Source organism: Acanthopagrus latus, chromosome 24 (assembly GCF_904848185.1).
Source record: "Acanthopagrus latus isolate v.2019 chromosome 24, fAcaLat1.1, whole genome shotgun sequence".
Lineage (NCBI taxonomy): Eukaryota > Metazoa > Chordata > Actinopteri > Spariformes > Sparidae > Acanthopagrus > Acanthopagrus latus.
The window spans coordinates 14649579-14665610 of NC_051062.1; the positions used below are offsets into that span (position 1 = coordinate 14649579).

Sequence of the window (16032 nt, forward strand, 5' to 3'; positions counted from 1 at the left end):
ACAGAAGTGTCAGTAAAATGTACTTAAAGTAAAAGTACTGGTGCACAATAGTATTTACTACCGGTACTTGTACTATGATTGTTGTGCAGTTGTTGTGACTGACAAACACATTTAATTGAGTGGGAGCTGACAGTGATGCAGTGTGACACAGCAGAGCTACAACACATGAAGTTTTAATGTTCAGTCACTGTTGAAACTTCTTCTGAGAGGAAATGATTCAACATGTTGCTGCTGCTGCTGCCGGGAGCTTTGTGTGTCTCTTATTTCATATAATATTACCTTCAGAACACAATTATAACTGCAGGATAACTTGTGTTTCAGACTGAAGTCCTGCTGTCAGACTGCAGTTCGGCCCTCAGGCTGTGATTTGTGTTCCAGCAGTGACATCTTGTGGATGTTAGTTCACATCACATGACTATAAAAGTTCATATCAAAAGTGAAATTAAGACAAACCCGGCAGCAGCAGCAGCAGCAGCAGTGTTTCTGACACCGTGTAGGATTAATTAAACCCTCCTAACACAGAGAAACCCACTGGACTGAACCTCAGGAGGACAAACTGTCATACAGGTGAGTTTAAGGAAGAAGAGCAGGACAGGTAGTGTTTTTAAAAGGTGGATTAAGATGGAGAGATAAAGAGGACACATCCATCCAGACTACAGCTCAGACGAGGCTCCGCCATGTTCAAGACTTCTGTCTGATTCTGTTGTGTGTCCTGAGACATCAGCTCATGTTTGACCGAACATCCCAGATTTAGTTATGTTTTAAACATCACGGCAGAGATTTTAACTGTAAAATGCCGTCATACATCGTTTGTGTGTAAAGTTGACGTATTTAGTAAAAATGGGCGCTATTTCGTCACTTCCCGTGTGTTTTATTTTGAAAGGACCAGGTCGGATGTGGCAGTTGAACGTGGATGTAACGGAAAAGTACCTAACGGTAACTGACGGAACTCCCCTTGTGTGTGTGTGTGTGTGTGTGTGTGTGTGTGTGTGTGTGTGTGTGTGTGTGTATTTATTTATCTAACTTGTTAATGTGTGAGTATTAAAAAACTTTTTATACTGTTACTACTACTAATACTGTTTGTTATTCGACATTCGACCAGTTGGCTAACTTTGTGTGGCTGTTAGCAACGTCTGTATTACCGGCGTTTAACGGTCAGTTTACTATTCTTTCTGCTTAGTAACGAGCTAATTATGACTTTTATGCTAAATTACAATATAATTAATATTCCTGAAACATTTATCACATCACCTACTTGATGTAGTTTCTCTGGACTGACTCAAATCTGAGCTGTTGAGGCAGTTCAGCCCTAATTTAACATCAGTTGGTTTCCTTTATGAAGGCAGCCAGAAGCTAACAGCTTCATATTGTGTTCTCTTTTCCTTTTGTTGTCTTATTTCATATTTTGAATGAGTATGTGACAGACTGTTGTATTTTTCAATACAACTTCGTTTTAGTGCCATTGTCAGTCAGATTTGATTCCTTTATTGATTCCTGATCAGTTTTGGTGGAGCTTACTCTAGCCTAAGAGCTAACAGTCTGTTTGCTGTAATGGGAAATTAAATGAAATTAAATGAAAGAATATTTGTACAGAATTAATGTCATTTTCAGCAGTCCCATATCAACAGTAATACATTGCATCTTAACAAGTGTAGCAACTGATTGAAGGTGAAATATATACTCAAGGTGTACCAATTAGTAATGGCAAAAAATTATGAAAGGTTAACGTGGTTTTCTTTTAAACTCCCAAACGCAGACAACAGAGCAGTGTGTATTTAATGGTCCATTCTTATCATGTCAAGTAATTTTTTCATGACAAATTATCTTTTTATTTTGGAAAAATAAAATGTGTTATCTTATGATAATGATATAAATAACAAGTGATAAAACAAATAAAGTTTAATTTGTTAACTCACAGGAAAATGAAGGAAATGATATATTGGACCCATGATCGTTTAGGGCTTCAATGCACATGCATAAGATTGATGACATTGTGTTCTGATGTCAGGAAACATGCTGGAATCAATTGAAGAAACTGATCAAATTCTGAGACATATGATTTCTGACTAATATATTGGTATCCGCTTATACTGTTTTATGTATTTAACTTTTTGTCTTTTTTTTGCAGAACATAATGAAGAAAGAAGTGAATGGCGTAAGTCATAATTGTCAATTCACCAATGAACTTATAGTATCAGTGCATTTCAGACTAAGTTCATTGTGAAATTAAAATATCTCTCTTAAATTACTTACGTTTAGTTGTCAGAGGTGTTCTTGATGTGATTGCCACATTTGAGGATTAACTTCAAATCTATCTATCTATCTAAATCTATTGGCTATATGTGTGTGTGTGTGTGTGTGTGTGTATATATATATATATTCTCCCCAGACAATGGAATGGTGGCACAGTGCTGCTATACTGCTAGCTCAGCGCCACTATACTAATTTTCAATGTTAGTTTCAAGGTCTGTGCTAAAGATCATCACAGAATTGTTCAAGTTTGTCAGAGAGCTGTGTGACAATGTGGATTTAGCATGAATACTTTGCTGTCAGAGTAGAGAATAGTTGAGAAATGCAGAAGCTACTGCTGAAAGACAGTCAGTTAGAATAAATATTTAGGATATTAGGGTGGAGAAATACTATTTTAATACATGCCCTGTAAATATTTTATCTATTTTATCTATTTAACATTTTAGTTTGTTTCCTGGAATTGTTAAACACCAGTAGAATTGATGTCCAGCTGTTAAATATTATATCACCTGCATGATATTTAGATGGTCCTGCAAGAACGTTACTGTTACTCTAAGAGATTTTAGACATTTAATGCAATAGTTAATACATCACAGGCAAAATAGTTGTTGTAATTAACATATTCTTCAATTTGGTATTTTGTTCTCCAGATCATTGAAGTTGGATCTGTGTGGAGAATATACAGACATCAGGACACATGGCTTGTACTACACAGTCTGCCTCAGAGTACATCAAAAGTGCCAGACCCCACCTTGTGAGAGACTTAAAGAATCTCTCGGTGATTGTGGAGAACTTGTATCAGCAGGGAATTTTTACTGATGAAGAATTCAGTGAAATTAATGCAGAGAGAAATGACTTTGATAAAACCAGGAATATACTGGACTCAGTCACTAAAAAAGGGGAAGCAGCCTGCTACGAGTTCCTCAAGATTATTGACATGACGAGGGAGAGGACTTTAGGGAGGCCGTCGCTCCTCCCTGAGAAAAATAGTGCAGCTTCTTCTGAGACCAAGAATTTTGACCTGCACCACTGGATCAGCTGTTATTCTTTCAAGGAAGACACACAAATGGATACAAACTACCTCCAAGGTATTAAGAAGCAGAATTGTGATTAATACTGTGTCACATTTTCATTGATTGTCTTTTATGTTCTGAGTTTAATAATGCATATTGGTGCATTTATTGACTCGTTGTTTTTATTTCAGGCTCAAAGCCGTGCCACCAATATCAGGCAAAGCTGAAGTCAAAAGCAAAAAAAATATCAAATGAGTTTTGGAAATCCAACAAAAATCTGTTTGGAGAAAACAAGCCGGATCTGTCGTACACTTCACTTGTTTTAAAGAAAGACAAGAGCAAGAAAAGCAAGATGAGTCGCCCTAAAAAGATGAGGATGTACATTCCAGAGGACAGATCAGAAATGTCCCCCACTAAACTGCTGGCATTAAATGAAGACATTCTCTTGGTTGGTGAACCTGGAATCGGAAAGACGGCTCTCAGTCATCAACTGTTGAAACTCTGGGCAGAAAGAGACTCCAAGAAACTGGATTACATGTTTTACTTTGACATGAGAGAAACATCACACATCACGACGGACTTGAACTTGGAGGATCTTCTGTTCAGTGTGTTCAGTGAACCAGATGAAGGCAAAGAAGAGGTCTTAGAGGATATAAAAACATATTCTGACAATGTTACAATCATCTTTGATGGAGTCACAGACCTCTCTTCTTCAGTGGTGCAGAGAATTGTAAAAAATGATCTTCATTATGCCAAGGTCATTGTGACTTGCAGACCAGATGATGAGATCCTTTTTCCAGAGGGCTTTCTCAGAGTGGAAGTGAAAGGCTTTAGTGAGCAGAGCGTCAGAACATACATGGCTCAGACTCTTGGTGAAGAACAGGGAAATGTGTTGAGAAACGTGGAGTTGCTGACTCTCTGCCATGTCCCCATGTACGCACTGATGGTAGCTGCCTGCTTTTCATCTCAGACACCTGAAGACTCTCCACAGCCAAACAGTATAACTGAAATCTACATCAATATCGTTCGTTTCTGTCTTCAGATAAACAGCAACAAAACAAAAAAGAACAATCTGAACTCCATCATCAGTGACAAGAGTGAGGAAATACTGTCTTTGGCTGAGGCGGCTTTTCATGCAACTGAAGGAAAAACTGTCAATTTGACAGAATTTCCGTGTGAAGACAGTTGTGTCCTGTCCTTCCTGAAACCACTTGATAACAAAGTCAGCCCCACTAAGACAGTAACCACGTATGCGTTTCTTCACTACACGATGCAGGAGTTTTTTGCGGCGCTGTGGCTCCTGAAGAATCCAGATAAAATCAAGGATGTTTTCCAGCAGTGCCTCACTGAGGAGAAGAAACACATGAAACATCTGATCCCATTCATGTGTCGGCTGTTGACTGATAAGAGCCCCAGTTTGATGAAATGTCTGATTCCAGATCAGCAGCTCAAGAGCACATCTGAGTGGTTCTTTAAAGAAATGATAAACGCATTTTCCCCTCAGCTGTGTAAGAAAGATGAGGCTGGTACTGAGGCCAGTGGGCTCTATGTGGACGTACTGTTCTTATGCCAGTGCTTGTATGAGTCCCAGAGTCCTGAAGCATGCGTTGACCTACTAAAAAAACTGGACTACGATCTTGATCTCAGTGAAAAGAGTCTAAGTCCTTACTCCTGCTGTGCTGTGGCCTACATGGTTAATCAGTCACAGGAAAGAAAAGTATGGCTGAACCTTGAGGATGTCGTGGTGTCACAGCAAGGAATGAGACAACTGTTTGGATGCCTTCAAAATGTCCAATGGTATGTGTGAGCATAGTAAAACCACTGACAGGTGAAGTGAATAACATTGCTGTTGTTACACTGTTCTGCTGGGAAAACCTTTGGTACTGACATTAATGTGGATGCCACTTGACACACAACACACACAGACACTGCTGTTCACAGTACAATCCCTCATTTCAGCTGCACTCCTTAGTGGCAGTGCCTCCCCATTGTTTCACATGAATGTCCGCACATCAGCAAAGTGAACATCATAATCAGTGTGAATGCCAATGAAGATAAACTTTCATGACACAGGGTTGCATGAAAATGTCGCTTGATTTTGATATCTTCACCTCGCGTAAATTCTTGCTTTACACAATTTTTTGATTGCTCATTGCTTCAGTCGCATTGGGCCATTGGGGCCATTAACAAAGTCAATATGCTGAAATACTAGAAAAGTTCTCTGAGGCCTCATATTGATTAAATAATAAAACAAAATAGTCTCAATACTATTTTGGTCAATTAATTGTTTTTCATTGCAATTAGGAAAATACATTTTCCCAACAGCTTTTAATCCCCATTTTTAAACCAGAACACCACTGAATCATGTTTTCATCCCATAATTGTAGTTGTGTATGTGTGGTTTGGTGTGGTGGGAGAGTCCTGATGTATATGAATGTTACGTTGTTCTGTGTTGGGTTTTGTTAACTGGTTTCTTTAAATGTTATGTTTTGTGTGTCTAAGGACCCCCTTAATAGCCCCTTTTAGTTAGAACATGTGCCACATTTGCAGACAGGTAAAGGCTTCAATCTGCCGTCTTGTCTATGTGACAGGGTGGTGTAATATTCCCTCTTTTCAAAAAAGCCGCCACTGGGGTAGGCTTAAACATGTGATGTGAAGGGAAGCACGAAATTGGGCGTGAACAGTGACATACAACATATGCGTCAGAAGAATATTTACCCTGTGATACCAGTGTCAGTCATAATTGCTACACAGCTGCCTGCTTAAGGCCGGCGGGATGCAGCATAATCATGAATGAATGAATGAAGTGATGGACTGACTGCTGTGATCAGCTGTTTCCTGGTTTTAAAACTTTGCTGTGGGTTGCACAACAGTGCACACCATAGACAACTCCGCCCATCTCACGCAACTGCCGGCACATCATTGACTTGGATTTACATAGCAATGGGGTGGAAAAAAGTGTACCCTTCTTAGCGGACCAAAACAGACCCCCAGTATACCACCTTCTGTCTAAATTTGTGGACCTAGCCGCAAAAAGGACAGCCAAATTGGTTGTTACCTAGTATAAAAACGGCTATTGGGATGATGCCCCTCAAAGGGTTTATCCTCACATACCGTGTGGAACGATGGCACTTGAGCTGGCCACTTCTTAACAGCTCATTCTATTCTGGTGGGTTGGATTAGTTTAGGGTTTAATTGGTTTGTTCTAGTCTGACATCTGAGGTTGTCTTGTAAATGTTGCTGTCTGGGTAATAGTTATAATCTAGTTAATTACATTCTGAAGAATAAGACAGGAACTTAAAGTATACATCTATTGCATTACCAGCCAGTTTGTTTTCTCCCTTATTATTGTACTCTCTGAAACTGCAATAGCTGTGGAAAAAATGATATTGCAAATATGATAAAGTTTTACAGTATCTCTGTTTGATACCTCTGTTTGTTATCATGCAGCTCCAGGATGACCTACAGAGGTCTACGACTGCAGGAACAGGACCAATGTCGTGAGACACCAGAGAGTGAATCAAAGCGGCTGTTACTGGATTTATGCCTGAAAGCAGCACTTCACAAAGGAGAGAGCTTTCATGATGTAGTGAAGACTCTCTTCTCATTGTTTTCTGTTTACGCTGACTTAGATAACATCCTTCTGGATTTTTATCAATGTGTTGTGAGTGAAGGATTTTTTAGTGTCATTCCAAAGCTGATGCCACTTTTCCAGTCGACTCCTGCAGTCTGGTCCATAAATCTCTCAGAGAGAAAGAGCTCCATCCTCCTGGAAGTGCTGAAACTCACATCAGAGAAGAAACAAGTGAAGCTGACAGGCTGCTCACATGAAGAGAGTGAAGTGAGGAGTTTCCTACAGTGTCTGCCTCATATCTCAAAGCTCAGGTAAGTCAGACAAATAATGTACATTAAAAATACCATGTTGCTTACTTCATATAAGGTGGAAATAAAACATCTGGCTCACAACTGCCTGTGTTTTGAAAAAAGTAAGTAACTTTGCATTTACAAAAACAACATTCTCAACATAGAGATGCAGCTGTTGGTTTACCAGCTAGTATTTTGAAGAATACAAGTAATATATTCTAATGATCACACTGGCAGTTAGTGTGTGTCCACCGGCCTTGTTAATCCATCACGTTTCCTGTGTGGATAATTGCTGTTTGCCGCTGCAGTATCCTGCTAGCGGGCTGGCGGTGGCTGTTTGCAGTGTTATAGTAGAGGAACCAGTTGCATGGACATGGGCCAAGAAAACAGGGCAAAGCTCTGCTGCTGGCTGAGGGGAAATTCCTCACGTCTGCAAGGATGAGAGGCTGGATTGTGCAGTTCCTGCTCTAGATCTGGGACATGTTTGGCAACCGCGAGGCACTCTGTGGTTTGTCCAGCAAGGTTAAAGACTACGGCCTAGGAGAAGGTGAAATCCAAACATTTGTTTGCTTCCTTTCAGTAAGGCAAACCTACTGCTTCCAGCAACACGTTGTGATGGGACTGTGGTGAGTTGTGGCTGCAGCTGTACTTAACCTCTCCATGCATCAGGCTGTTGCACTAGAAATGACAATGTGTTTTCTACCAATAGCAAAAGAGTTTCAAACCTGTTGAACTGTAGCAACCAGCCATCACTTACTCTGACTGGGTTTGGCACACTTTTTTCTTTGTTTGCAGACTTTGTTAGTGCATGGAGGCTTTGGTTTATATGCAGGCCCCTCAATCAATCGTTAGGACCACGTGGTGGGGTTTCAACAAACCAAAAGCCAAAAAACCCATACACCTTGAAATGTGGTAGCTCAATGTGCAAAATGCTCACTGATTCCTGGGTTGGAGAACTACAACAATTACATTACTCTATTTTGTCACTGTGTTAAGTTTTATAGATGACATACTGTTTATTGCTCCAAGCACCCATGTACTTATTCATTAATCACTGATAGTTGATCTATTTAACATCTCAGTAAGGCCAGGATAACTTATAGTTCAGTAAGTTAAATAATATCCAGAGTACAAGTTTAAACACAAAAGGTTTATTTACCAATTAAAATAAAAGTAATTGGGTCAACAACACACCAGTGTCTTTAAAAGGATGAAGGCGGCCATCCTACAACAGAAGAAAGTCAACCAATGTTACTCCAGTGCTCAATGTTGCATCACTAATTAATGGATGACTTCACCTTACAGCTCAATATTCTGGCTCAGTAGCATACTACAGCTGCTCATCCAACTAGTCCCAAAATCACCATGGCCTAATGTTTAAGGAGCAGGAATTTGTGCACTTTTGGCAAAAAAACTCCATCCCATTAAAGCATGGCTCTGTCTCTGTTGTTGACATCATTTTTTAACAAAATGTTAAATTCTTGTTCCAGTGTCTCTGACTGGTTTGGAGGTGAAGCCAAGTTCTTTGGGAATCTGTTCTGTGCAGCAGCAGAGAGAGAACATCAGACAGGAGAGAAGATACTGGAGCTGTTATCATCAGTGTGCACATATCAAACATTCCCTTTAAATGACATATATGATGATGATGAGGAATATCAGTGTGGTTTCCTGCTGGATCTGTGCTCCCACCTGAAGATCTATGAGACTGAAACAGGCCTGAGAGTCCTTCCATCATTACAGTCAGTTTTCCAGTCAGTTCCTGCAGTCTGGTTCATAAACCTCTCAAAGAGAAAGAGCTCCATCCTCCTGGAAGTGCTGAAACTCACATCAGAGAAGAAACAAGTGGAGCTGACAGGCTGCTCACATGAAGAGAGTGAAGTGAGGAGTTTCCTACAGTGTCTGCCTCATATCTCACAGCTCAGGTAAGACGGACAAATATTGTGTAATTTAGTAATATGATTGGGGTCAATTCAAAAGAGGTTTGTAACTCATCCATCCTATGAACAATAAAGTTTTGAGAAAATTTAATTGATGAACTTAAACAAAGACAAAGATGTTATTGTTTGTAAGCAGTTAGTATTTTCTAGATCGAGGTAATATGTTAAGTTGATCAGCTGAGATGCTTCGTCACTGCAAAGTTTTACAGATGACATGCTGTTTTATTTCAAGCACCCTAATGTATTTATTCCATAATAACCCAGAGTTAATCTTTTTCACTCCAATGTTCACATATACAGGTATTTGTAGACTTTGAGCAGATAAACTCCAAATCATTAATGCATGACTGAGTTTCTGTTGTTGACATTATGTCATAACAAAATGTTCAAATCTTGCCCCAGTGTCTCTGACTTGTTTGGAGGCGGAGTCCAGTTCTTTGGGAATCTGTTGTGTGCAGCAGCAGAGAGAGAACAGCAGACAGGAGAGAAGATACTGGAGCTGTTATCATCAGTGTGCAGATATCAAACATTCCCTCTTAAAGACAAATGGTGTGATTTCCTGTTGGATCTGTACTCTGATGACCCGGAAACTGGCCTGAGAGTCCTTCCATCATTACAGTCAATTTTCCAGTCAGCTCCTGCAGTCTGGTCCATAAACCTCTCAGAGAGAAAGAGCTCCATCCTCCTGGAAGTGCTGAAACTCACATCAGAGAAGAAACAAGTGGAGCTGACAGGCTGCTCACATGAAGAGAGTGAAGTGAGGAGTTTCCTACAGTGTCTGCCTCACATCTCACAGCTCAGGTAAATGGTCTTGGTTTTTCATTACTTCTGTTTTCATCTACTTTGAGTTTGTCTGCATGAAGATAAAATTATGACACATTTCATTAGGTAATTTACACTGGAAAGTTTGAATTTTATTTCATGAAAATATTATATATTGATACATTACTTGTTTCCTTTGATCTTCATGATTTCAGTTTCGTGGCTCAGTTACCAGAACCTTCAGAGGAAATCAGGTTCTTTGGGAATCTGTTGTGTGCAGCAGCAGACAGAGAACATCAGACAGGAGAGAAGATACTGGAGCTGTTATCATCAGTGTGCACATATCAAACATTCTCTCTGAAAGAGAAATGGTATGATTTCCTGTTGGATCTGTACTCTTATGACCCGGAAACTGGCCAGAGAGTCCTTCCATCATTACAGTCAGTTTTCCAGTCAGCTCCTGCAGTCTGGTCCATAAACCTCTCAGAGAGAAAGAGCTCCATCCTCCTGGAAGTGCTGAAACTCACATCAGAGAAGAAAGAAGTGAGACTGACAGGCTGCTCACATGAAGAGAGTGAAGTGAGGAGTTTCCTACAGTGTCTGCCTCATATCTCACGGCTCAGGTAAATGGTCTTGGCTTTTTCATTGCTTCTGTTTTCATCTACTTTGAGTTTGTCTGCATGAAGATAAAATCATGACACATTTCATTAGGTAATTTACACAGGAAAGTATGAATTTTATTTCATGAAAATATTATATATTGATACATTACTTGTTTCTTTGACCTTCATGATTTCAGTTTCGTGCCTCAGTCACCAGAACCATCAGAAGAAATCAGGTTCTTTGGGAATCTGTTGTGTGCAGCAGCAGAGAGAGAACATCAGACAGGAGAGAAGATACTGGAGCTGTTATCATCAGTGTGCACATATCAAAAGTTCCCTCTGAAAGACAAATGGTGTGATTTCCTGTTGGATCTGTACTCTTATGACCCTAAAACAGTCCAGAGAGTCCTTCCATCATTACAGTCAGTTTTCCAGTCAGCTCCTGCAGTCTGGTCCATAAACCTCTCAGAGAGAAAGAGCTCCATCCTCCTGGAAGTGCTGAAACTCACATCAGAGAAGAAACAAGTGAAGCTGACAGGCTGCTCACATGAAGAGAGTGAAGTGAGGAGTTTCCTACAGTGTCTGCCTCATGTCTCAAAGCTCAGGTAAGACTAATTGTTCTTCACGTGACATCAGTGTAAATTCCTAAAGATAAGTTGATATACAACAACCCACAGTTATTTTTGAGATAATGTTTTCAGTCTCTCCTTATATGTAAACTTTGCTGTGTAAAGTTTTGTAGAAGACACATCCAAATGTATTTATTCCATGATTACTGACAGTATATCTGTTTCACTTTATTGTGGTTATTATCAGGTACTTGTTAGGCTTTTAGCAGATTAACTCTACATCAGTAATGCATGACTGTGTTTCTGTTGTTGACATAAAGGCACTAACACCCTTAAAATTTGGGTTCCAGTTTCTCCCACGAATTTGAGGGTCAAAGCAAGTTCTTTGGGAATCTGTTCTGTGCAGCAGCAGAGAGAGAACAGCAGACAGGAGAGAAGATACTGGAGCTGTTATCATCAGTGTGCACATATCAAACATTCCCTTTTGGCAACATATACATGTACATTTCTGATGAATATCAGTGTGAGTTCCTGCTGGATCTGTACTCTCATGTGAAGGACTATGAGACTAAAACCGGCCTGAGAGTCCTTCCATCATTACAGTCAGTTTTCCAGTCAGCTCCTGCAGTCTGGTCCATAAACCTCTCAGAGAGAAAGAGCTCCATCCTCCTGGAAGTGCTGAAACTCACATCATTGAAGAAACAAGTGAAGCTGACAGGCTGCTCACATGAAGAGAGTGAAGTGAGGAGTTTCCTACAGTGTCTGCCTCATATCTCACGGCTCAGGTAAGACAGACAAATAATTTGTTTATTTTTTTATGGCTTTAATGATAGTATAGCTGAAGAAATGTCAGGAAACAGGGAGCAAGAGAGAGGGGAAGTGACACGCAGCAAAGGGACCAAGATCGGGAGTCGAACCCAGGTCCGCTGCAGAGCCTCAGCACATGGGGCATGCACTCAACTGAGCTAAATGGCGCCCACATATAGTTTCTTTTTAAAAATACCATGTGGTTCACAATAAGATGAGCCGGGAAAAAATGTCATTTTCGTCTTTGTTTTAGAAAAGTTAGTTGGTTGTCTTTCATGGGAAAAAAAATCAAAGACAGATGGCTGCAATTTTTAACAAACAGCTAGTAATTTCTGTATTTCTAGTTCTGTACGCATTTTTTATTTGAAATTCAGTTTTGTTCCAAGCACCCAAATGTATTCATTCCTTAATTAACCACAGTTGATGTACTTTATTCTGCTGTTGAAATCATGCAGTAACAAAATGTTCAATTCTCGTTCCAGTTTCTCTGACTGTTCTGTATATAGAGGTGAAGTTGAGTTCTTTGGGAATCTGTTCTGTGCAGCAGCAGAGAGAAAACAGCAGACAGGAGAGAAGATACTGGAGCTGTTATCATCAGTGTGCAGACATAGAAAATTCCCTTCAGATGGCATGGATGATGAATATAAGTGTGGTTTCCTGCTGGATCTGTATTCCTACATTAAGGACTATGAGACTGAAACTGGCCTGAGAGTCCTTCCATCATTAAAGTCAGTTTTCCAGTCATCTCCTGCAGTCTGGTCCATAAACCTCTCAGGGAGAAAGAGCTCCATCCTCCTGGAAGTGCTGAAACTCCAATCAGAGAAGAAACAAGTGGAGCTGACAGACTGCTCAGATGAAGAGAGTGAAGTGAGGAGTTTCCTACAGTGTCTGCCTCATATCTCACGGCTCAGGTAAGTCAGGCAAATGTTTGATATTTAATATTACAATTTGCCCTACTTCAGAAGAGGTTTGTCTAAACAAACAAACAAAAAATCCATTTTATAATCTGCTTAGTGGGTTTTTTTCCTTTGCATAAAAGTTTTTAGTTACTAGGTATTCAATGTGTTCAACTGATCACTCCATAAAAAAGTCTATGTGTATTGTACAGATTCAGTTGACACACACCAATGTATTTATTTCTTCATCACCTATTTTACTGCATCAGCAATTCCTGGCTTTTTATCACTGTTGAAATCATATTGTTACATATAGTTCGTAGTTGGACCCAGAACAAGACAATGAGACAGGGGGTTGAATTGAAAGAAAGTTATTGAAGTTTCATAGGGGTTCTGCAGCTGAGAGTGATGAGAGACTCTGGCTGGAGTCTCCATCGGAGAGTAGGGGGAGGTCACTGCTGGAAAAGGGCTTCAGTTGAGAGACATGAAATGTGGGATGTACTGGTAGTGTTGCAGGCAGCTTGAGACAAACGGCAGTGAGGTCTCCAGGTCCTAGTTGGCTCTTTCCGTGAACCATTGGACTGAGAATGATAACCAGAAGTCAGAGTGGAGGAAGTGCCAAACGCCTTACAAAAAACCTGCCTAACCTGAGATGTGAATTGGGGTCCACGATCAGAGACAATGTCTGAAGGAAGGCCATGGAAAACATGGAGGTTGAGAAGGTTGGTGGTCTTGGAGGTGGATGGGAACTTGACTGGGGGAATGAAGTGAACCAGCTTGAATAAGTGGTCCCCTATGGTGAGGATAGTAGTGTTTCCACCAGAAAGTGGGAGACCTGTAACAAAATCCTCTGCAAGATGGGACCGGGGATGACTGGCTACAGGCAGGGGTCGGCGAAGACCAGAGGGGGGACGATGAGATCCCTTGTTCCGGGCTTACACAACACAGGCCGCCACAAACTCACATCCTTAGACTGGGTAAGCCACCAGAAGTGCTTTTGTGGAAACTGAAGCAACCGCTGGACTACAGGGTGACAGGTGAGTTTGGACAAATGGCCCCACTGTAACACCTGAGACCAGACCTCCTCTGGCATGAACAGGTGGTTAGGTTGACCTGCGCCAGGTCAGGGACGGTCCAGGGATTAGGCACAATGGGCTAGGGGTCAGCTGAGAATGTGTCAGGGGAGAAGAGCAGAGAGAGAGAGTGTGTCTGGTTTGCCATTACGTGAGCCTGGTCGGTATGAGAGAGTGTAGTTGTAGTGGCTTAGAAATAAGGACCAGCGAGCCTTGTGGTAGGTGAACCTTCTGGCAGAGCGCAGGTGAGGGAGGTTCTTATGGCCAGTCCAAATGAGGAACAGCTCCCGGGTACCCTCCAGCCAACGTCACCACTTCTGAAGGGTGGATACCACTGCCAAAACTTCCCTGTTACCATCATCATAATATCTCTCTGCTGGAAAGAGATGTTGGGACAGAAAAGCACAGGGATGGAGCTTGTGTGTAGTAAAATGACGCTGGAAGAGTGTGGCCCCCACACTGGAATTTGAGGCACCTCCACCACAAACTGATGAGCCAGGTTGGGATTCTGAAGAACAGGGGCATCAGCCTTCGAAGGCTGTGTTGGCTGCAGGAAACCAAATGAACGGTAAGGTCAGTTGGGTGAGAGGAGCCGCGACTCGGCTGTAGTTGCGATGAACCTTTGGTAGAAGACAGCGAACCCCAGGAAGCATTGCAACTGCTTATGGGAAGAAGGTGTGGGCCACTCCCCCACTGTCCAGATCTTGCTGAGATCAGTCTGAAGCCTTGTCTTGGCTACCTCAAATCCAAGGAAGCTGACCTAAGTAGAGTGGAATTTACACTTCTCCGGTTTAATGAACAGTCTATTCCCCAGGAGTCTCTGAAGCACCGATCTCACTTGCTCGATGTGTTCATCATGGGTTCTGGAGAAGATCATGTCATCCAGCTAGACAAAACAAAATGCTTCAACATGTCACAGAGTATGTCATGAATCAGAGCTTAAAAAACAGCTGGGGCACTAGTAAGACCGAAAGCCATCACCTGATACCTGATACTTGAATGAATACAGAGGGTGGTGACGTTTGAGCACAAAGCTTGGAGCAACTCCATTACCTCCTGAAGCATGTGTTCATGTTTTCCAACGAGGATGCCGTGAGCGTTGGTCACCAGGTGGAGGGATCCTGGATCCACTGGTCTGTCGTTGGTCAGATGATTCTGTTACAACATGTAGTTCTTTGTTGGGCTCAGAAGCAGACAACAAAGCAGGGGGTTGAGTAGAGAGGAATTTATTTAAGTGTCACAGGCGTTCTGCTGTTGAGAGTGATGAGAGACTCCAGCTGATGACTCCGTCACTGAGTAGGAGGAGAAGGAGAAGAGGTAGTTCATGTTGGTGCTGGTGGATATCGTGAAGTGTGGTTCCCAGAAGAGCTCAGGGCAAGGATATTGGCTCCAGAGGTGCTGAGGGCTTGGTCATAGGAAACCACCGGTAGTTGGAAACAAGGTGGATCACTGAAGGCAGTCTCTCTGAGACAGGCAAAAAAGACAATAAATGAAAATTCTGAAAGCAATCTGCATTAGCAGCAGCCATGTACCACATAGTACTGATGAAATCATCTGGCATGTGCTGAATGTCAATCTGCTGCAGGTGTCTGTGTGTGTGTGTCAGCAGCTCCGATGAGGGGAAATCCCATCCAGCCTCTCAGTGCATCTCTGCAAGCACAACAAGCACAGAAAGCAAAACACCTAAACAGCAATCCACAACAGAAACATGACTGAATTTGACACAAATCATAACAAAATGTTAAATTCTTGTTTCAGTTTCCCTCACTGGCTTGGAGGTGAAGTCGAGTTCTTTGGGAATCTGTTCTGTGCAGCTGCAGAGAGAGAACATCAGACAGGAGAGAAGATACTGGAGCTGTTATCATCAGTGTGCACATATGAAACATTCCCTTTCAATGAGAGAGACATACATGAGAAATTTCAGTGTGGTTTCCTGTTGGATCTTTGCTCCTATATAACAGACAGAGAGACTAAAACTGGCCTGAGAGTCCTTCCATCATTACAGTCAGTTTTACACTCATTTCCTGCTGTCTGGTCCATAAACCTCTCAGAGAGAAAGAGCTCCATCCTCCTGGAGGTGCTGAAACTCACATCAGTGAAGAAACAAGTGAGACTGACAGGCTGCTCACATGAAGAGAGTGAAGTGAGGAGTTTCCTACAGTGTCTGCCTCATATCTCACGGCTCAGGTAAATGGCCTTGGCTTTTTCATTGCTTCTGTTTTCATCTACTTTGAATTTGTCTGCAATGCAGATAAAATT

General features: G+C 41.5%; 1 protein-coding gene across 14 annotated transcripts in view; it reads left to right on the forward strand.

Annotated features, from left to right (window-relative positions):
- The first annotated feature begins 208 nt into the window (after positions 1-208).
- Positions 209-16032, forward strand: part of LOC119015185 — a 66846-nt gene continuing 51022 nt past the window's right edge. For 2 of the 14 annotated variants that reach the window (XM_037090927.1, XM_037090936.1), the window contains exons 1-13: positions 298-567; positions 884-936; positions 2129-2155; positions 2901-3338; positions 3455-5060; positions 6714-7148; positions 8618-9049; positions 9467-9865; positions 10042-10449; positions 10626-11033; positions 11348-11782; positions 12287-12715; positions 15532-15960. In XM_037090927.1, coding sequence (XP_036946822.1) covers positions 2948-3338; positions 3455-5060; positions 6714-7148; positions 8618-9049; positions 9467-9865; positions 10042-10449; positions 10626-11033; positions 11348-11782; positions 12287-12715; positions 15532-15960 — 5372 coding nt within the window. In that variant the 5' untranslated portion in view covers positions 298-567; positions 884-936; positions 2129-2155; positions 2901-2947. Of the gene's footprint in view, positions 568-883; positions 1035-2128; positions 2156-2900; positions 3339-3454; positions 5061-6713; positions 7149-8617; positions 9050-9466; positions 9866-10041; positions 10450-10625; positions 11034-11347; positions 11783-12286; positions 12716-15531; positions 15961-16032 lie in introns of those variants that run through there. The other 12 variants (XM_037090935.1, XM_037090933.1, XM_037090940.1 and 9 more) reach the window with 11 other exon arrangements.